This window comes from Budorcas taxicolor, chromosome 5 (genome assembly GCF_023091745.1).
Source record: "Budorcas taxicolor isolate Tak-1 chromosome 5, Takin1.1, whole genome shotgun sequence".
NCBI lineage: Eukaryota > Metazoa > Chordata > Mammalia > Artiodactyla > Bovidae > Budorcas > Budorcas taxicolor.
This window is the reverse complement of record NC_068914.1, coordinates 134,878,722-134,902,538: the sequence shown is the minus strand read 5'-3', so window position 1 is coordinate 134,902,538 and position 23,817 is coordinate 134,878,722. Positions and strand designations below refer to the sequence as shown.

The following is a 23,817-nucleotide window of genomic DNA, read 5'->3' as shown; positions in this document are numbered from 1 at the left end:
AGTCAATGCTAGTGAAAATACTAAACGAATTGACTCACATTGAAATAATGACCATCTTACCTTGCCCTAATAGAGAAATAATTCAGTGAAGTACAGGAAACAAGTTTAAGAGTGAAATCTCTATAGACACTGCAAAATGTCTGCACAAAATTCTTATGCTAACTTATTCTCTGTCTTCTAATCCTGCTTGACCGTACTCTTTCTTTCATACACACATAAAATCATACATAGATATATGTGAAAGTCCTTTTAGTTGTCAGATTAAAAAAAAAACTAATTCGATAGTTACAAATATAGTTAAAAATTACGGGACTTCCCCGGTGGTCCAGTGGTTAAAGAATCCACCTTGCAATACAGGAGACCCAGGTTCAATCCCTGTTCAGGGAACTAAGACCGCACATGCTTTGGAGCAACGAGGCCTACCCACCACAGCTAGAAAGATCAAGTGCTGCAGCTGCTGAAGCCTGCACATCCCACAGCCTGCGCCACAACTAGAGAGTCCAGCACCACAAGGAAAGATCCCACATGACGCAATGAAGATACTCCATGCTGCAACTAACACCTGATGCAACCAAATGAATAAATATTTCTAAAAAATCACTTCCTTATTGTACGCAAACGTGATTGTTTTCCTCCCAGATGCTCATGTCTTTCAATGCACTACCATCACCCTAGTAGCTAGGCCATCTCAGCACCCTTCTCGTCCGGCTATCGACACTTTCAGTCCTGCCAGTCTTCCTCACGTGCATCCTCCATTCCTTTTCTGATGGTGCAGCCCGTCTTTAAGACTTGACTTCAGCATCGTGTCACTGTGAAACCACATCCTGACTCTCTCCTGTATTTCTCATCTCTCTCTCTCATACTTCTTCCTCTCTACTCTGTAGAAACGATCTCTGTTAACACTCAGTTCTTAGTGCTGTATACCCCTATTTAAAAGTTTTAATTTTCTTCATTTTATACAGAAAAGAAAGTTTCAAATGCTGTGTCATGACTTTCACGATTTTCCACAGCCATCCCCAAAGTCAATCTCTCGTTTTATCTCACAACTAATCTTCCTTAAGTATACTGTACTTGAACTTTTGTACTTTCTGCTGACATGTTTGAATTTTGTTTTCTCCATGTTTTAGCACACATATTATTACTTTTGCCTTAAATTACCCTATCCTAGGGAATTCCCTAGAGGAACAGTGGTTAGGATTCAGCACTTTCTCTGCCATCACCTGAGTTCAATCCCTGGTCAGAGAACTAAGATCCCACAAGTCTCAAAGTGTGGCCAAAAATGGAGAAAAAAGAAAGAAAGAAAATTCCCTTATCCTCAATCTCTATAAAAAAAAATTCTACTCATTTGCCAAGAACCATCTTCAAATTTGCCCCTTCCATACAGTTCTTTGTACTTTCTTTAAAGCACTAATGACTCTTTCATAACAATTTCATTTACATCTCATATTCCATACTGAACTATAAACTATCTATAATAGAATTAGTTGGGGCATACATAAGAATGCAATTAATAGAGATTTTAAGTTTTTTGATACTTAGAATCAGGCTTTTAACATGATAGGCTCAATAATGTCTGTGAACCAAAATGAATTTTTGTAGGTATATTCCCATAAAGCCAGGGATGCAATCAAATTTCTAATGGGAGCTAAAATCACAGTATTACATAAGGGATTCATGGAATAAATTAATGTTCTGTGCATTTAGTCATGAAGGCTCAAGTTAGGGGGGATGGAGAGAACAAAGGATAGGTTACTAGAAGCTTCCTGATATTAGCAGTTACCATTTCTTGACACTGCCATTTCAACTCTAACGGGAGCCAAATAAGGCAGGGAGTTACTACTAATATCCCTTCCCGATGATAACACAGGATGAGGTAATAAAACTTGCCAAATCTTTTTTCTCTCCTTTGTTCCTAGAAGCTGATGTGGAGGAATATTTGGGGTTTAGGAGGAGGCAAACATTGGATTTCAGGGAATTATCACCAAAGAAGAAAAAGATAGCTCAAACTGCACCTGCTTCTCTGTCCATGCCACTCAATCTGGAGCATATTTCTAGACTCTGAAATGAAGTCCACTATACTTTGAGAATATTCACTCAAAGAAGATTCTACTCTCAAAGAATCAGCTGCAAGTTCTCTTCCTGAGTGATTCTGACTATCTGACTAACAGTCAACCCCAAGCATCTATACTTTTCTAATGTTCTTCATGATTTCAACTTCAGAGAATAAATAACAGTGTTAGTACTGTATCATGTAAACTGTCAGGAGATGCTGGCACACTGAAAATCTCACCAAAGTCACTTCTTTCATTCCTACATTTCCCTTCTGGCAAAAATGGCTGAGTTATGAATCCAAATACTATTATGAGTAGGTTTCTATGGCATACTGAGTCAGAAGCCACAGACCTTTGATCTAAAATATTCAAGCTGTTAAGTAAAACTATGCAACACACTATATCAGAGAAATCTTAAGCTTTTTATTTTGCACAGAAGCTAGCAGCTAGATAGATTTGAGGCTGTCAAAATCTCTCTCTTAATCAGTCAAACAGGAAAATAAAAAGGAAGTAAAAATGGAAAAAACACTACTTCTTCAGGTCAGATACATTTTTGTATCTGTAATTGAAACTATATCTAACCAACATTATTATCAAATTGTTTTTGCTGCATATAATACTTTGGTCACCTTGAACATAATGCAAAAGCTTTTCCTTATGAAAAATAAATATGTATCAAAACTCTATCAATACATAATTTTTAAGCTTTCCAACATGAAGTCTAACAGACTGATCAATAAAATATATTAGAAGCTCACCATTTTTTTTAATTACACGACTCTGCTGTTTCATTTGATCGTTTGGAACCCCAAAAATTTCTACAATCACTAAGGTATCAGCTTTGTTTTGATAACTGGGAGGCAACTGGATACCACTGATGAGCTGCACAAAAATAAGTAAGTTCAAGAATTCAGCAGAACAAACTGTATCACTGCTAACTTTCAAAATAAAATGTTTTCCAAAAATTATGATGAACTAAGTCAAGTCCCACCAAAAAACAACATAGAAAACAAGGCAAATCTTAAATTTTAGTCCTTTTTGAGTTAAATTTCAACTTAAGTATCAAAAGATGATTACCAAATTATTCCGTTTGACCCAGACGTGATTATAGTAGAATCCACATTCTCCAATATTTATGGTTGAACATATATTTTTATTCGAACAGCATTTGTTATGACTGTTGTAAAGCAATGTTTAAAAATATTATGACCCCCTTCTGCTATAAGACAGACTGAGCACTCCAATAACTTGAACTATTTTTAAATCTGTATAGTCTATAAACAGCAGAAAAAATGGAAACTATAAACATTACTTGAACTGTACGAAAAAGCACCACATAATTTTCTATGATAGCATTTTCTGACAATATAATTTATATGTTTGGATAAATTATCATGAATTTTCACCTTATCCATTGTTGTCTATATTATTATAAGTCACCTGGGTTTGAAAAATCAATTATTTCATATATACATATTTTAGGGATTGAATAGCAGAAAAATGTTTAACAAAGTAATTAACAATAATTTTATTTCACCTTCTATTATTCAAGCTAATTGTTGAACCACAGATTTATTTCACTTTAAGGAACAAAGGAAATGATGTTGTTAAAGTGCTGTACTCAATATGCCAGAAAATCTGGAAAGTTCAGCAGTGGCCACGGACTGGAAAAGGTCAGTTTTCATTCCAATCCCAAAGAAAGGCAATGCCAAAGAATGCTCAAATTACCACAAAACTGCACTCATTTCACACACTAGCAAAGTAATGTTCAAAACTCTCCAAACCAGGCTTCAACAGTAAGTGAACTGTGAACTTCTGGATGTTCAAGCTGGTTTTAGAAAAGGCAGAGGAACCAGAGATCAAATTGCCAACATCCGCTGGACCATGGAAAAAGCAAGAGAGTTCCAGAAAAACATCTATTTCTGCTTTATTGACTATGCCAAAGCCTTTGACTGTGTGGATCACAATAAACTGTGGAAAATTCTGAAAAGGATGGGAATATCAGACCACCTGACCTGCTTTTTGAGAAACCTATATGCAGGTCAGGAAGCAACAGTTAGAACTGGACATGGAACAACAGACTGGTTCCAAATACAGAAAGGAGTACGTCAAGGCTATATATTGTCACCTTGCTTATTTAACTTATATGCAGAGTACATCATGAGAAATGTTGGACTGGATGAAGCACAAGCTGGAATCAAGATTGCTGGGAGAAATATCAATAACCTCAGATATGCAGATGACACCACCCTTATGGCAGAAAGCGAAGAAGAACTAGACAGCCTCCTGATGAAAGTGAAAGAGGAGAGTGAAAAAGTTGGCTTAAAGCTCAGCACTCAGAAAACGAAGATCATGGCATCTGGTCCCATCACTTCATGGCAAATAGATGGGGAGACAGTGAAAACAGTGAGGGACTTTATTTTCTTGGGCTCCAAAATCACTGCAGATGGTGACTGCAGCCGTGAAATTAAAAGACGCTTGCTCCTTGGAAGAAAAGTTATGACCAACCTAGACAGTATATTCAAAAGCAGAGACATTACTTTGCCAAAAAAGGTCCATCTAGACAAAGCTATGGTTTTTCCAGAAGTCATGTATGGATGTGAGAGTTGGACTATAAAGAAAGCTGAGCTCCAAATAATTGATGCTTTTGAACTGTGGTGTTGGAGAAGACTCTTGAGAGTCCCTTGGACTGCAAGGAGATCCAACCAGTCCATCCTAAAGAAAATCAGTCCTGAATATTTATTGGAAGGACTGATGTTGAAGCTGAAACTCCAATACTTTGGCCACATGTTGCAAAGAACTGACTGATTGGAAAAGACCCTGATGCTGGGAAAGATTGAAGGTGGGAGGAAAAGGGGATGACAGAGGATGATATGGTTGAATGGCATCATCGAATCAATGGACATGAGTTTGAGTAAACTCTGGGCATTGGTGATGGACAGGGAGGCCTGGAATGCTGCAATCCATGGGGTTGCAAAGAATCGGACATGACAGCCACTGAACTGAACAGAAGGAATAAAGTCTAAATTAAAAAGAACAGCATTTGAAGTGTACTAATTTATAAAGTGTGAAAGGGAAAGTCACTCAGTCTTGTCCAACTCTTTGGGACCCCATGGACTATATGGTCCATGGAATTCTCTAGGCCAGAATACTGGAGTGGGTAGCCTTTCCCTTCTCCAGGCAATCTTCCCAACCCAGGGATCGAACCCAGGTCTCCCACATTGCAGGTGGATTCTTTACCAGCTGAGTCACAAGGCAAGCCCAAGAATACTGGAGTGGATAGCCTATCCCTTCTCCAGCTGACCTTCCCAAATCCAGAAATCAAAGCAGGGTCACCTGCATTGCCAGCAGATTCTTTACCAACTGCACTACCACGAATGTAGAAATTGAGACATGATTTCAATTTCTGAAGATTATAATAAATAGGAACAAATAAATAACTTTGAATAAAGGGAAAAATGAAAAAAAGAAAAAGAATTAGGGCATATCCAATAAAAGTTTATTAAAAAGAAAAAAGGAGGGAAGAGAAACGAAAAATGTGCCAATGTGTAATTTTTCCTTTCCTACCTCCACACATTATAGCACCCACTAGAAACCAGAGTGACTGCACAAATATTTAATGATCAGCATGGAATTGGCCCAGCAACCCACTGTAGTATTCTTGCTTGGAGAATTCCATGGACAGAGGAGCCTAGTGGGTTACAGTCCATGGGGTCCCAAAAAGTCACACACGACAACGACTGAACACCCATGCATCAGCTGACTATCAGCCCTCTGGGCAATATATCCTTTTTATTAGGGAGGTGTAACTCATGACAAAAAAAAAAAATTGCTAACTAAGTAATAATGATAATTGAATATGAGCACTGAAATAGAATTTAAGAGATTTATTGTTCGAATAATTTGTACACTTCGATTCACAAAGTCCCTTCAAGGGCCACTGCAGAGGATGGATGTCAAGCAGACGACACTTAGTGGTCAACCAGATAGCTCTTGCATTCATCTGGTGGTCTTACTCAGGAGACTTTAAACTTAGGAAATGATTGCATAGTTTTTATAAGCTTGAAAATAACCAATTTAATCCAAAGTTCTCTGTTTACAGATAACAAAGAGTAAACCAGTGAATGACTTTATCAAGGACCTAAGAAAAATAATAGCAAAACTGGCCCTTCTGATTCTCAAATCATGCTCTCCACAATTTGTGCAAATAATCACAAAGCTCCCTAGAACAATTAGAAGAGGGGAAGACCCACGTGGCTATGAGAGCAGCTTCCTAGGAAAATCATTAACCCTACCTCTTTCACATCATGTCACTTAAGCCCCTTTTGGAGTATAAATAGGTGGCATTTATAAACATCTGTGCATACCAGCTATCTTCCAGCTTCGCTTTTCCAAATTAGCCTACATGTACTAAGCAAATACTTTGTGTCAGTGACTGTGGATAAGGACTGAACAGAACATAGTCCTCATTTTTAAAGGACCCTCAGACAAGTCGGGGGAGAAAGACAAGCATAACAGTAAATAATTATAATTTGCAGTGTGGTAAGTGCCATAATGCATGCATGTATAGGGTTTTATGGGCTTCCCTGGTGGCTCAGTGGTCAAGAATCTGCCTGCCAGTGCAGGAGACGTGGGTTCGATTCCTTGGCCAGGAAGACCTCCCAGGAAAGGAAATGGCAAACCTTCTGCAATATTCTTTCCTGGGAAGACCCATGGAGAGAGGAGCCTGGTAGCTACAGTCCATGGAATTGCCAAAGAGTCGGACATGACTGAGCAACTAAACAACAACAACATAGGGTGTCATGGAAAAACAGAAGAAAACTTCGAAAGAAATGCAACTTCTTTTGCACAGGAAAAGGTTTCCAAAAAGAAGTGACTCTGAAAGTCTTGAAAACAGTGAGTCAGAATGCAACAGGCAGATGAAGAATGGAAGAGTAGTCCAGTCAAAGGAAACAGCATATGCAGTACCTAGAGGTGCCATTGAGGACCAAAAAAAAAAGAAGGCTTCCATATGGTTTCAAAATGGGTTAAAAGGCTGGGAGTGGTGAGAGATGAGGCTAGAGGAGTGGGACAAAGCCAGACTAAGAAAACAATCAGGAGACACAAATAAATATTAAGTAGACATGATCGGGTTACCCTCAGCAAAATCTCTCTTGTTGACTTGTAGAAGATGGGTCAGGATGACTGGGACAGGCTATCTAAAAACCCCTTAGGAAACCAAAGGAACAGAGGTGATGACAGGTTAACAAATTCCTTAAAAAAAAAAAGACAGCAGCAAATGACATCAGATCAAGGGAATGAATAAAAAAGACAATTAAAGTAAGATCTACAGAAGTTAGAGACTGATAAGACATGGGACGTGAAGGAGATGTGGCAGAGAAGAATAGCTCCCAATTTTATGGCCTGAGTCAACGGAATAAATGAATTTGACTCAATTCACTGAGATTTCAATAAAACAGAAGAGAGTTAAATAGGAAGGGATGTTCGGCTTTAATATTTTAAGTCTGACAGAACACTGGTAGGGATGCTAGATGGAAGCCTTTAGAGTCAAAAAATGAAGTCAGATTAGCAATGTGAGCATGTTTGTGGTTGAAACCACGAAAGTGTATAAAAGAATACAAAGAGAATGTTTAGTTTGAGATGAGGATTGAGAAAAAGCCTTTGGCAACATGAATATTTTAGGGGCACATAGGGGCTACCCTGGAGAAGAGAATGGCCACCCACTTGAGTATCCTTGCCTGGAGAATCCCATAGACAGAGGAGCCTGGCAGGCTCCAGTGCATGGGGTCCCAAAGAGTTAGATACGACTGAGCAACAAAGCATGCAAGGGCTTCCCAGGTGGCTCAATAGTAAAGAAAACACCTGTCAAATCAGGAGATGTGGGTGCAGTCTCTGGGTTGGGAAGATCCCCTGGAGAAGGTAATGGAAACCCACCCCAGTATTCTTGTCTGGGAAATCTCCATGGACAGAGAAGCCTGGTGGGCTACAGTCCATGGGGCTGCAAAACAGTTAGACATGATTTAGTAACTAAATAACAACAAAAGAGGAACCCACAAATGAAAGTGAGAAAGAATTGCTTGGAGGTAGATTGAAAAAGAAAAGAGAAAACACACAGAAGCACATCAGTGAGATTTGTGTGGATTAGGAAGGGGTCTGAAAAGGTGGCTGCTTCGTCCCAGCTATTCCCTAGAACAACTAGACATGTTCCTCTAATTAGAACAATGCAACTTTTTGGATTTTTTCATTCATGCAAAAAGGCAACAAAAAGATATGGCAAGATGCTGCAATACCATCCACCTATAATACCTGAAAAGATCAACAGAAATTTAAAAGGTAATAAGGCAATGTATGGCAAAACCAATACAGTATTGTAAAGTAAAATAAAGTAAAAATAAAATTTAAAAATAAATAAATAAAAGGTAATAAGGAAAATCAATGGAACTAAAAATATCAATGGGTACTACCTAGCTTATATCATAACTGAAAAAAAGGTAAAAGTAATCTTACCCTTATTGTAAGTGTGAGTGGATTACTGTCTATTAGTACTTTATGTGGATTAAACTTTGTTTTTTTATCTCTTAGGAAGCGTGGTTTTAAAACATATCCAGAACAACCATTATCCAAAAATTTCCCATTTTGAAGATCCATAGGGAGACCAGGGGTCTGGAAATTTAAGGCCACTATAAGGGAAAAGAGTATTTTGACCTTGTCAGGAAATGAGGGAATATCTAAAGAAACACAGTTAAACAATTGAGTGAAACCTAATGATGGATTATATATCTTTGAACATTTTAAGAGCAAGTGTTTACCAAATGACTCATGATGTTTACACATTTGTTGTTGCCATGTCTACATTAACAGATGAAGGTGAGTTTCAGAATTTAGTCTGTAAATTATTCTACAGCTTTTGAGTTAAAAAATCAAAATGGCACACAGCACAGATTACAAAATAGCAATGTACATGTCAGATAACATTCAGGAAATATGAGAATAAAGAAAATCACTACATTAAATGCTGGAAGGGTTGACACCAATGTATCATAAACTTTCAAGTCTAAAGGGGTACTGTTATCTCTTGAGAAAGAGAGGAACAGGCAGAGCGATAATTGTTGTTAAAATATACAGACAACATCATATAGCCTGGTAAACAGACACCAGTGGTATTCAGTACCACCATCTGCCCCCCACTGCCCACCCTACCATCCTGATCCTAATTGTTCCCTCTCTACAAACCTATTGGCCTTGCCACAGTTCAGTAACAGAAGAGTTAACACTTGGCACTTTCTAACTGGTTAGTCCCAGTGGCATACCAGTTGATCAGTTTGGAATAAGGAGGGTCTGACAAGGATAAATAACAGAGCACATTACTCATTTTTCAATATTGTGAGTTCAGAAGTGATTAAAGGACAAAAAGCACAGGTCACTTGATTTGAAGAGGCCCTTATCAAATCTTTCATGCAAAGCACCTGATCCTCACTGTCCTCTTATGTTCATTTTCAGTTTCTTTCTCCCCTTCCTACACTTCCCATGCAAACTCTTCATGAATTTAACTTCCATGTTAAATTCCCTTACCTAGATTTATCCTCGGAGAAGGCAATGGCACCCCACTCCAGTACTTTGCCTGGAAAATCCCATGGATGGAGGAGCCTGGTAGGCTGCAGTCCATGGGGTCGCTAAGAGTCGGACATGACTGAGCAACTTCACTTTCACTTTTCACTTTCACGCATTGGAGAAGGAAATGGCAACCCACTCCAGTGTTCTTGCCTGGAGAATCCCAGGGATGGGGGAGCCTGGTGGCTGCCGTCTATGGGGTCGCACAGGGTCTGACACGACTGAAGTAACTTAGCAGTAGCAGGTTTATCCTATGCAACCCATTTAAGAATAAACTCAACTCTTGAAGTCAATGATTCATCATTGCTTAACTCCAAAACTTCCAGGGTCAAAAATTTTTCAAAGGAAGCTCTTTTCCTTTGAAAATAAAACTGAATATTTTATTAGTTCACAAAATGAACTTATTTTGTCTTATTTTTGCAAAAAACAAACAAACAAACAAACAAAAAATAAACCCAAATCTCAGTATTCTATATAACATACCCATTTGACAACCTACATTCCAAAATTCTTGAGGATTAAAATTAGAAGAGTCAGCTCTTGTTGCTTTGGGATACACTCTGGTAATGAACTTCCTGGTGTGAAGAATAAATTCCCTGGCTGAAAAACAAATATATTAAAATATTGCAAAATATTTCAAATAAACTACTATGTCTATATATTTATTTAATTCTACAATTTTGATGTCTACTGTCTTGGCAAAAGTATTTGCAATTCATGAAAATCAAAATAAATTCATGCTTTTGTTTCATGGTATAATTCAACTGCTATTGAAAAGTTAATAATAATTTATTTTACAATTTTATGTAATCATTCACTTGAAGAAAGAAACAACTGAATAACATGCTTCTTTTTCTCACATCTAAGTTAATTTCACATTGACATAGAGCATATAAAATTCCAAAATAAAATGCCATCCATAATGGTAAATGGTGTAAATTAGCTTTGAATCTTAAGTGACTTAAATGGAATAAATAGAAATGTGTAAAAAATATATGTAGACACTTAAAGAATATGTATAGGAATTATAAAGAAACTGAAACAGACTGTGTGTATTTATGTGTTTGTCCCAGGTACAGAGTCTGCCTGCCAATGTAAGAGACTCTGGTTCAATCTTTACATCGGGAAGATCTCCTGGAGGAGGAAATGGCAACCCACTCTAGTGTTCTTGCCTGGGAAACCCCATGGACAGAGGAGGTCATGGGGTCCCATGATGTCACAAAGAGCCAGACACGACTTAGTGACTAAACAAAAATCACCATTGGATACCCCTCAAATTTTTTACCACAGATTTCATATTTCTCCAATGTTTTTACTCTTTCACTATATAGATCCTCTTCCCACATCTATTTCAGCTAATATGGTGAGAGTCATAGAAGAAATGGTTATTGCCTACACCCACTCTATTTGCTAGTCAAGTTTGAGCAGAATCATTGCCACTCTCATCCTAAATGCTATTCTTTTCATAAATGCATGGTCAGATAAAAAATTAGTTACTGGAGTTAATAGTGATCATAGTTAATTTAATTAACTCATTTCTAGAGGCTATACTCTTCTTGAGGAAAAATTCATTTTGAAGCTACTCATGTATAAATGTGTTTTTTGTGTCCAACTGTTACGATTCCTTATCTAGTCCTATATTAGATGTCTACCTTTCGATAAGACATGGACTCTTCAGGTCTTAAATTTTTTCATCTACAAATTGATAAACATGAATGATCACTAAATATCCTTAATCTGATTTTGTTACTCCTGAGACTTAGAAATTAAACATGCTATGTTTTCACAAATGCAATTTATGTTTATTTTAGATAAATAAGAAAATAAAATAGAAAATATAAGAAAACAACATATAATCTCATCGCTCTATTAATAACTGTGATAACCTCTTGGTATACATATTTCCATTATTCTGACATGGGTATATACTTATACTTCAATTGAATCATATTGTTAACTCTCTTTTATAAACTTCCATTTTTGACTTACTAACATGAAAGCCATTCCATTTCAATAACATTCACCTATGACATTATTTTAAATTAATGAAAAGCATTCATATATATATGAAAACTTGTTTCTGATTTTTCCTTATAATAAAATTAATGATGTTTATTATATCTTAAGAATGATGGACCTCCTTGTAGTACATCTTTCGGAGAAGGCAATGGCACCCCACTCCAGTACTCTTGCCTGGAAAATCCCATGGATGGAGGAGCCTGGTAGGCTGCCGTCTATGGGGTGGCACAGAGTCAGACACGACTGAGCGACTTCACTTTCACTTTTCACTTTCATGCATTGGAGAAGGAAATGGCAACCCACTCCAGTGTTCTTGCCTGGAGAATCCCAGGGACGGGGGAGCCTGGTGGGCTGCCATCTATGGGGTCACACAGAGTCGGACACGACTGAAGTGACTTAGCAGTAGCAGCAGTAGTACATCTTTGACCAATCATTACTTATATACTAGAGCCAAGCATCTTAGAATGCGAACTCAAGTGGGCCTTAGGAAGCATCAAACAAAGCTAGTGGAGGTGATGGAATTCCAGTTGAGCTATTTCAAATCCTAAATGATGATGCTGTGAAAGTGCTGCACTCAATATGCCAGCAAATTTGGAAAACTCAGCAGTGGCCATAGGACTGGAAAAGGTCAGTTTTCATTCCAATCCCAAAGAAAGGCAATGCCAAAGATTGCTCAAACTACCATACAATTGCACTCATCTCATACACTAGCAAAGTAATGCTCAAAACTCTCCAAGCCAGGCTTCAACAGTATGTGAACCATGAAATTCTGGATGTTCAAGCTGGATTTAGAAAAGGCAGAGAAACTAAAGATCAAATTGCCAACATCCACTGGATCTTCGAAAAATCAAGAGAGTTCCAGAAAAACATCTACTTCTGCTTTATTGACTACACTGGAGCCTCTGCCTGTCTGGATCACAACACTGTGGAAAATTTTGAAAGAGATGGGAATACCAGACCACCTTATCTGTCTCCTGAGAAATCTGTATGCAGGTCAAGAAGCAACAGTTAGAGCCAGACATAGAACAACAGACTGATTACAAACTGGGAAAGGAGTAGGTCAAGGCTGTCATCCTGCTTTTTTTTTTAATTTAAATTTCTTTATTTTAATTAGAGGCTAATTACTTTACAATATTGTATTGGTTTTGACATACATCAACATGAATCCACCATGGGTGTACACATGTTCCCCATCCGGAACCCCCTTCCCACATCCCTCCCCGTACCATCCCTCTGGGTCAGGTTACTGATATTTCTCCCAGCAATCTTGATTCCAGCTTGTGCTTCATCCAGTCCAGCATTTCTCATGATATACTCTGCATATAAGTTAAATAAGCATCCTGCTTATTGCCGGGAGAAATATCAATAACCTCAGATATGCAGATGACACCACCCTTATGGCACAAAGCGAAGAAGAACTAAAGAGCCTCTTGATGAAAGTGAAAGAAGAGAGTGAAAAAGCTGGCTTAAAACTCAACATTCAGAAAACGAAGGTCATGGCATCTCGTCCCATCACTTCATGGGAAATAGATGGGGAAACAGTGGAAACAGTGTCAGACTTTATTTTGGGGGGCTCCCAAATCACTGCAGATGGTGACTGCAGCCATGAAATTAAAAGACGCTTGCTCCTTGGAAGAAAAGCTATGACCAACCTAGATAGCATATTCAAAAGCAGAGACATTACTTTGCCAACAAAGTCCGTCTAGACAAAGCTATGGTTTTTCCAGTAGTCATGTATGGATGTGAGAGTTGGACTGTGAAGAAGGCTGAGCGCCGAAGAATTGATGCTTTTGAACTGTGGTGTTGGAGAAGACTCTTGAGAGTCCCTTGGACTGCAAGGAGATCCAACCAGTCAATCCTTAAGTAAATCAACTCTGAATATTCATTGGAAGGACTGATACTGAAGCTAAAACTCTAATATTTTGGCCACCTGATGTGAAGAACTGACTCATTGGAAAAGACCCTGATGCAGGAAAAGACTGAAGGCAGGAGGAGAAGGGGACAACAGAGGATGAGATGGTTGGTTGGCATCACCAACTTGATGAATATGAGTTTGAGCAAGCTCCGGGAGTTGGTGATGGATAGGGAGGCCTGGCATGCTGCAGTCCAGGGCGTCACAAAGAGTCGGACAGGACTGAACGACTATACTGAACTGAACTGAACTGACTTTTGGTTCAAGAAAAGTGCTCTATATTCTTTCCAAAGAAATGGTGATGCTACGTTTTATGACTCTACTCAGTCCCTTTTCAAATACTGATCTAGTGTTTAATATGATGAGAATGAGAGAATTATAACCACTTTTGGCCCAGAAGTCCCAACTGCATGAACAACAACAAAAACCATCCTATAGTTTGAAATCATGGACTCTAGCAAAGTAGGTCAAATTCAAACTCCATTCACAATATTTCACAGTAAAAATATACTTTATATCACAATCCAACACATACACACACACACACATTTTATAAAGTAATACTATGTTTCCTGTATACAATATACTCTTCTATATTCTATTATTTAGTTCTATTCCATTCCATTTTATTATATTCCATTTCATTCTATTCTATTCTTTTAACTGCCATATAGAGCTACTGAATAGATTTTTGGTCACAAGCCTCAGTTTACAACAAAAACTGACAAGCCCTAAAATATCCAGCATGTTTCTAACAGGCATTTTGAGGAGAGGAGTTAAAACATGCCTCAAAACCCTAAAGCACCGATGGCCAGCCCAATGAGGTAAACCACCATATATATTAGAATCTGCATTTCCGAACAGTCAGGAGCTTTTCTCCAGTTTTCTTTTGCAGGTTTGGAGGTGCTGATTTTTCTGCTTCTACATAAGATAGTAGATTGCAGTTTTTAAAAAGAATATGGCAAGTCACCTTATTCTCATTGACTGTGGCTGCCTCAAAATGTGCCTCAGTGACAACCTGATTATTTTGGATTAAAGTTAAGCAATGGCCAGTGCAAGAGGGACACTTTCCCTCTTTTTCTCTTTCAAAACAGTAAATAAATCTCTCATGTGAAAGGTACACTCCCTGTATCTGAAGGTAGGACATCCTTTCCACCAATGATAGGGAATTCAGAGCTGAGAAGCCTATAAAAATAAACCTAGTGCCATATTTAATTACTACCCCAAGCTCAAACTGTTTATATTTTTCACTAATTTCCTGTAAGTTTCTCACACATTTGTTTCTTTGTCTGGAAAGCATAAAAGCTGCCAACTCTGGTCACTTCTTAGGGTCTCATTTCTCTGAATTAAATTTTGTTTCTTTTTCTCCTGTCAATATGTCTGGCATCAATTTTATTACTAGTCCAGTCACAAGAACTCGAGAGGAGTAAGAGAGAAAAGATTTCCCCTACCAACAGACCATTCCTGTTTAAGTTGATAACAGTTATTTAGTCACTAAGTCATGTCCGATTCTTTTGTGACCCCATGGACTGTAGCCACCAGGCTCCTCTGTCCATGGGATTTTCCAGGAAAGAACTGGAGTGGGTTGCCATTTTCTTCTCTAGGGAATTTTCCTGACCCAGGGATTGAACCTGAGTCTCCTGGTTTGGCAGCTGTATTCTTTACCATTGAGCCACCAAGGAAGCTCCAAGTTGATGATGTTTCCCACTGTGTAAGTCTGAGAACAAGGCAGAGTCTGCATCCCATTCTTTTTCCCAGGCCTAAGAGTTGTATCTCGGGCTGTACCACATAGAGTAACGCACCTCAGATTTAGAGTCTGGAGACAATGAAAACAAGATTCAGAGACAAATGGCTCCTCTGTAGGTGCACAGCTGGCAGCCTGGTCTGGGTACAATTTTTACCTTCTTCTTCACTTTAAAGATGCAGCTTCCAGTCTATTTATCTCTACCTCATAGAAGCCCACTTCTGCTAGTGGTAAAGAATCCTACCAACACAGGAGACACAAGAGACACGGGTTTGATCCCTGGGTTGGGAAGATCCCATGGAGTAGGATCCCACTCCAGTATTCTTGGCTGTAAAATTCCATGGAAAGAGGAGCCTGGTAGGCTACAGTCGCAAACAGTCAGACACAACTGAATGACTAGGTATTCATTCATTCATAGATGTCCACAAAGTTCACCTGGCTTCAATTTCACTGCCATAAGCCAATCAATCCTAAGGGAAATCAACCCTGAATACTCGCTGGAAAGACTGATGCTGACGCTGAAGCTTCAGTATTTTGGTCATCTGACGTGAACAGCTGACTCATTGGAAAAGCCCCTGTTGCTGGGAAAGATTGAGGGCAGGAGGAGAAGAGGGCATCAGAGGATGAGATGGCTGGATGGCATCACCGATGCAGAGGGCGTGAATTTGGGCAAACTTCGGGAGATGGTAAGGGATAGGGAGGCCTGGCATGCTGCAGTCCATGGGGTCTCAAAAGAGCCCGACACAAATGGGTGACTGAACAACAAGCCTTTATCATCTTCAGCCAGCATCACTCTTACGCTGCTAACAGAGGCATCGTTCAGAAACATACAAGGGATCATGTAACTCCTGAGACTTCAATCTTCTGCTCACTTACGAAGTTCAAGTTCCTTGTAATTTAGCTTTGCCTACCTCTGCAACCTTGTCACTCTCTACTCTCTCATATAAGCTGCTCACCACAGCCCCTCCCAACAAAGTGTCCACACTGGACATTCTCAAGCAAGCTTCCATGACTTAGAGAAGTAAATTAATGGTTTAGTTCTGTGAAATAAAATGTAAAGTGACCTGAGGCACATAACCTTTCTTAAAATCTGTTAAATATGTTGAAATTGTATTAAAACATAGTTTTATGAACATTGTTGACCAATTTTGACATCTTAAAAGTGAATATAACTTGTTTAAACACTTCCTCTATTTGAATTATAAGAATTTACCTGCCAACTTTGTAAGTTTTCGGGCTTGGGACTCCCCAATAGAGTTGCTTTCATTAAATTGTTGATATAGATTAGAATGATGAAAACTTTTGAACTTCTCAACTTTAGTATAAATAACAAGATCAGATAGGGCCATAGATATTTTTATCTTTGTGATGCAAACAAAAAAAAATAACAATTTCACAATTTTGCACTAATCATTTGAAAAATTCTTTTTCTAATAAAGAAAATATGCTTTCAAATCAATGATTTTAGTTTTTTTATAAGATTATATCCTCAAAAACTATTTGGATTTGGTCAATGTAAATATGTTCAATGATAATAGCATTTGATGTTACTTACCAGGCAATCTAAACCTAAAATCCAAATTCATGCAGTAAGTACTGAAGATGGCAATTACTTCTATTTCCTTTTCCCAAAGGTCTTAGTTTAGTCTCACGAATTTTACAAGTTCAGGAATTTTAGACTATTTCCAATGTGATCCAACATTTTGGAATAACTTCTGCTGTATTGCACACTATTGTACACTTTTCCAGCCCAGGATCTATATTCTCTGCCCTTCTGTTCAGTTCAGTTCAGTTGCTCAGTCGTGTCCGATTCTTTGTGACCCCATGAATCGCAGCACGCCAGGCCTCCCTGTCCATCACCAGCTCCCGGAGTTCAGACTTGCGTCTATCCAGTCAGTCATGCCATCCAGCCATCTCATCCTCGGTCGTCCCCTTCTCCTCCTGCCCCCAATCCCTCCCAGCATCAGAGTCTTTTCCAATGAGTCAACTCTTCGCATAAGGTGGCCAAAGTACTGGAGTTTCAGCTTCAACATCATTCCTTCCAAAGAAATTCCAGGGCTGATCTCTTTCACAATGGATTGGTTGGATCTCCTTGCAGTCCAAGGGACTCTCAAGAGTCTTCTCCAATACCACAGTTCAAAAGCATCAATTCTTCGACGCTCAGCCTTCTTCACAGTCCAACTCTCAAACCCATACATGACCACAGGAAAAACCGTAGCCTTGACTAGACGAACCTTAGTCGGCAAAGTAATGTCTCTGCTTTTGAATGTGCTATCTAGGTTGGTCATAACTTTCTTTCCAAAGAGTAAGCGTCTTCTAATTTCATGTCTGCACTTCTGTTAGCCTCTTCCAAAATGTGTGTGTGTGTGTGTGTGTGTGTGTGTTTTCAGGAAAACATTGCCAGCAATGCTCAATCCATGTGCTTAAGTGTCGATCATGTGGAGTGGGCGTGGCTAAGCAGAGTACATTCCCCTGGCAACAGTAACCAACCTAGGCATGTGTGCATGCTTGGATCACAGCAGCTTGCTGTGATCCAAAAGGAGTCAGCTTGGGCAGCTGAATGAAAGATAGGACTTTCAGATTTGAATCTGAAAGCATGTAAAACTGAAGCTTTGCAAAGGCTTGCACCCATATTAGGAAAGTGGGGCCAAACTTGGCATAAAGAAAATTCTGTGGACTTTGCTTAATACACTTTAACCAATCATTCCTGAAATTAGATTCCCTTTCCTGAATGTTTCATTTCTATGGACCAGCTGAATTAATTCATATTTTACTTAAACCAGCTGAATTAGTTTTGTATTGCTTGCAACCTTGTATACCTTCCTTTGTCATGCTAAGTTGTATACTTAAAATACTGTATAATATAAACAGTGATTTTCTTGTCTCTGACAGCTCTCTTTCAGGGCAGAGACATTATCTTTTGTACACTGCACAACATCTAATATATAAGAAGGCCTAATATTTGGTGGCTGTAGAGAAAAAGAATTTATGAACAGCTAACACGGGGAAAGAGATAACAACTTCTAAAATTTCTTTTCCACTGCTAATTTTTCCCAAATAAATTTTAAATGATAAACTACAGTGATTACAAGTAGGAAAAAGATGTTTTCCTCCAAAAAGTTAAAAAATTCTCAATTAACAAAAAAATAAAACAACTTTTCAATCACTTGTAAGATTTTCACAAAATGTTGCCTCACCTTCTTTTTCCTGAAGAGTGGGATTCTACCCACCCGTTTCGACTGTTCTTCCTTTGCCAAATCATCTTGAAAATCACCCACTGGTTCTGGTTCTTGGGCACCACTTCCATCCTCCTCTTGTTCTATCTCCTCCTCTTCTTCAAATTCCTCTACCTGCCCATGCTTATCAGAACCTTTCCTTTCAAGGGTTTCATGTAAGGTTCCTATTTTCTTGTTTCTAACTAATATTTTGAATTTTAATGCCTACAAAAACAATTTGAAAGAGATACAATTATACATATACAGGTAAATTTGCACTTGTCATGGTCATTGAAAAGTCTTTCATCATATTTTCAATTTGCCCACAGTAGTAATATATGTAGCTCTTTTTTCCATAGTCCTAAAAACCTAATAGAAACCCAGGTAGCTGGTTGCTCAGCTACCTGGTGGCTCAGAGGTAAAGAATCTTCCTGAAATGCAGGAGACCTGGGTTTGAACCCTGGTTCAGGCAGATTCCCTGCAGAAGGGAATGGCTATCCACTCCAGTATTCTTGCCTGGAGAATCCCATGGACAGAGGAGCCTGGCAGGCTACAGTCCATAGGGTTGCAAAGAGTCAGACATGACTGAGCAACTAACACTACGCTAGACTATCCTTTTTATCAAAATATATTCACCTAAATACTCACGGGCTATTTCCTAGGAACATGGCAAAGATACACCACTATAATTAAAACTAAGCATTTTTCATTGATCTCTAGCTTAGTTTCACTGGCCAATATAACAGCAGCAGGCTGTTTCTTAGCCTGAGCTTCTCAGACAAAATATTACCTCTGGTGAAGGCAGTCTGTCTGAAAAATTATCAAGCGTATATGACAGCAGGGCATCCCCAAAAGTAGCGAGCAGAGCGTCGGCCATCACTTCTTGTTGGGAAGGGGAGCAGTGATTTTCTAAAGAAAGCACCACTGGGTACTCAGACGCCTAAAAAATTAACCATTACCGCAGTTAATCATCAAAACTCCACAGTAACTTCAATGCAATTAATAGAAGTACTTAATTGATTTTAAAACTAACTTCTCATGTTTGGTACCTTAGCAAAATAATTACCTATTCTTTAAGCTGAAAATACTTTGAGTCTGACAAAACAGGGAACATTAAATCTGTATATAAAGGTGAATTAGTCCTAGTTGTACTCAAAATATAGTGAAAAAAACTGAAACTCCCAACAGTTTAAATAAATTTGTTAAAACTCCCAATTTTTTAAGATAAATTATAGCATATTCATATAAAGGAATGATAAAGATCTGTCACAAAGGAAGTAGAGTTATACATACTGCTATAGAAATCGGTGTCTATGATCTAGTCTTCTGAAGAAAAACAAGTTGCCAAAAAGGAAGATTCTACATTTTTACTTTACAAAGTATATATATATTTATATATACTATGTATATATGTTTTGATATTTTTAGGAAAAACTTTAACACTGATATGTTAGAGAAAATGTTAATTTTCTACTTTTTCCTATTTTAAATTCGATATCAAAATTCACTGCATTATAATTAGAAACAAAGATAAAGATATTTCCAGGTTTTACATAAGAAAGAATATCTAGTAAGTAAAAGTGACTTTGTATGTGTGTGTGTGTGTCTGTGTGCATGCTAAGTCACTTCAGTCACGTCTATTCATTGTGATCCTGTGGACTGTAGCCCACCAGGCTCCTCTGTCCATGGGAATCTCTAGGCAAGATTACTGGAGTGGGTTAAAAGTGACTCTATAAAGGTATTTTCCACCACTGTAACTTTGAAATTTGTCACAAAATAGTGAATATCACTCATTTGGAGATCTTATTCAAAATTATTTTCTTTCTTTCCACATATAATTTTCAGGGCACATTTGCCAATTTACAGTAACAAGAAAAGGAATTGCGAGGTCTGCTGAATTATTACAGACCTTTGATATATATGTCATATGTCATATTGCATATAACATACCACATTAAGTCTGAGTCTATTAATTTCTTATGGCTGCTGTAACAAATTACCATAAATTAGGTGGCATGAAACAACAGATATTTATCTTTTCATAATTGTGGAGGCCGAGATTCTGAAATCAGTTTCACAGGCTAAAATTAAGATGTCGGCAGGTTCTAGGGGAGACCTGGTCCCTGCCTCTTCCAGCTTCTGGTGGTGGCCAACATTTCTTGGCTTGTGGTCATATCACTCCAGTGCTTGCCCCTCATCTTCGCATTGCCTTTGTGTGTCAAATCTCCCTCTGCCTCCCATGAATAAGGATATGATATTGGCATTTAGGACCCATCCAGATAATTCAGGGCGGTGTCTCAATGGTGTTAAGATTCTTAACTTATCACATCTGCAAAGATCCTTTTAACAAATAAAATAACATTTACAGGTTCCAGGAATTAGAATCTAGTATCTTTGGGGCTCTTATTCAGCCTACAAAATGATCTTCTTGTAAATACCCACATATATTTATAGGGCTTCCCTGGTGGCTCAGACAGTAAAGAATCTGCCTTTGGAGACCTAAGTTCAATCCCTGGGTCAGGAAGGTTCCCTGGAGAAAGGAATGGCAACTCATTCCAGTATTTTTGCCTGGAGAATTCCTTGGACAGAGGAGCCTGCTGGGCTACAGTCCATGGGGTCACAAAGAGTTGGATACAACTGAAAAACTAATACTTTCATTTTCATTTATACATATATAAACTTAAGTCAGGAGAAGAGTGTAAATTTTTTTCCCCAAATATAATAAGTGATTTTGAGTTTAGGCAAAGTGAAGGCCTAGCAAATGGATTTCTCAATTAGGCCCTGACTTCACTCACTGGCGGAGAAGGCAATGGCACCCCACTCCAGTACTCTTGCCTGGAAAATCCTATGGACGGAGGAGTCTGGTAGGCTGCAGTCCATGGGATCACTAAGAGTAGGATACGACTGAGTGACTTCACTTTCACTTTTCACTTTCATGCATTGGAGAAGGAAATGGCAACCCACTCCAGTGTTTTTGCCTGGGAAGAGGTCATTGTCTTCTGTGGTCTTTGCTCCATCCTCTGGGAAGATCATCTTGTGTTTATCCTCCTTGGCCATATCTGAAGTATGAACTGAGGAGCTGGCTTTTCTTAAAGCCAAACAACTTTTGCAGCTTGCTTTCTGACTAAGGGTGGTTTTAAGGTTCCTCTAACAAGTCAGACTTATCTTTTGTTTTTAGTAATCTAATGCCCTCAAAAACTACAATTTCATATATGCTTGTTTCTAGTAAGTCACATGTGCTGGTACCTATACTCAAAGTTCTTTCTGGGCAATAAATATCAAGTGTATTTTATTTCATCGCTCTCTTATCCCCAAATTAAAGGCAACTATGTTGAGTAGAAAGTCTAAACTTCAGTCTAATCTTTGCTGCAAAATTGTGTCACTGTGTCCAACTGAGAAGTTTCATTGAGTCTGTTCAAAGCCTTTTTTTTTTTTTTTCATTCCATCACGTACTCTTTGGAGTCTTAGAAGTTGTAGATGTCTGTCCATCCTTGCAAGGCCTTTGAATTTTCAGACTGTCTCTATTTCCTTTTATTCCCTCAGTTATATACCCTGAATGAAGTGGGAGAGTTTGGTACAAAAATATTTGGGAAAAGTATTTCAGATGAAGGGAATAGCAAGTGCAAAGGCTTTGAGATGGGTCTGAAAAGAGGTAAGGAGGCCAAAATGGCCACATGAACAAGGGAGAGAGGAGGAGAAGACGTCAGGGAGGCAATGGTAAACAGGTCATGTAGGGCCTTGGGAGGCATGGTACAGACTTTAACTTTTATTTTGAGTGGAATTAAAGAGTTTGAAAAGGGGAATGCCATGAATGGACTTATCAAAAAGTCACTCTGCTACATTAAGATGAAACTGCAGAAGAGGAGGGAGAGAAGCAGAGACCCTGGATAAGAAGCCAGGGTCTATTGCAATAATGCAGTAATGCAAGTCAGAGGTGATGGTGGCTGACCAGGAGAGTGACAGTGAGAATGCGGGAAAGGGATTAAATTCAGTGCATATTTGGAAAGTAAAGCCAGGAGGATTTGCTGAAGAATATATAGAGGATTTAGAGAAAAAGAAGGGAACATTAAAGTGGACAATAATAATTTAGGCCAATCACAGTTGTCATTAACTGAGATGGAAAAGACCATAGGAAAAGTGGGACTAGGAAAAAGAGGGATATGATCTGGACTCAAGCTGAAACATGTTAACTGTAGCTATTAAACATGCAAGTGGAAATGTCAAATAGGAAGTTGTCTACACTGGTGTAAAATTCAAAGAAGTTTGGATAAATTTAAACATCAGAAATTAGATGTTTAAGAGAATCAATGCCATATATTAAGGTTTTATATTATGATAAATTTTAAAATATTTTATGAATATTTAGTATTTTATACTCTAATGAATAATGGAACAATTAATCTAAGCATGTGATTTTAAGTTAGGCTTCTGTTTACAGATAATAAATTGACCAAGCTAGGAGAACTTTAGGTTTTTCAACTTTGTAAGTTTAATTTATTAAATAGACATTAAGTATTTAGATTTTGTTAAATCCCTTCAATTACACTACAATTGAAGTACTTAAGAAAGAAATCAAATATACTAAGTTTAAAAACACAGTTTAAAATGTCTGCAGGTGCTCAATTAACCATGCTTGTCAATGGGATCAAAGTATTTTTCAAAATTCAGTAACTATTAAAACCTGCTCAATTTACAGATGAGTATTTTTAAACTGAATTAGAAGCTTTAGAAAGAAAGAATTAGATCTTTGAATCTTCAACTTAATACATTTAATAATTTTTAAATCCAAAGTAAACTTTTAAACATTCTTTTCTGTATAAATAACTGCCATCATAGTATAAAATATGCCAAAAGTTGAGGTAATACATTTTTGACATTTGTGTCTTGAAAGTAAAATATCTGAATGTTGGTAAAATATTTACTATTAAATAGAACAGTATTTCTCAAACTTTTTGGCCATAACTCATGGTAAGAAATACGATTTACATTAAGACACAATACACACACATGCATACATATACACACATATAATATAATTACATAATTAAACAAAAAGTTCCTTGAAACTACATGTACCTTCCTACCTGAGATCTGTTTTAATGAATCTACCTTTAATGATATATACTCCCTGGAGAAGGAAATGGTAACCCACTCCAGTATTCTTGCCTGGAAAATCCCACTGACAGAGGAGGCTGATGGGCATACAGCCCATGGGGTCACAAAGAGTCGGATATGACTGAGCATACACGCATAATGATACATACT

The 23,817-nt window shown here is 38.0% G+C and overlaps 1 protein-coding gene across 1 annotated transcript in view; it reads right to left on the bottom strand.

The window, feature by feature from the left end:
- The window catches only part of PLCZ1 (phospholipase C zeta 1), a 46,000-nt gene that overhangs the window by 2,426 nt on the left and 19,757 nt on the right, over positions 1-23,817 (bottom strand). The window contains exons 5-10 of the mRNA XM_052641108.1: positions 19,343-19,492; positions 18,535-18,777; positions 16,551-16,698; positions 10,146-10,262; positions 8,559-8,731; positions 2,810-2,933 (exon numbers count right to left, since the gene is read on the bottom strand). Of these exons, the coding sequence (XP_052497068.1) occupies positions 2,810-2,933; positions 8,559-8,731; positions 10,146-10,262; positions 16,551-16,698; positions 18,535-18,777; positions 19,343-19,492 (955 nt within the window). The remainder of the gene's footprint in view (positions 1-2,809; positions 2,934-8,558; positions 8,732-10,145; positions 10,263-16,550; positions 16,699-18,534; positions 18,778-19,342; positions 19,493-23,817) is intronic.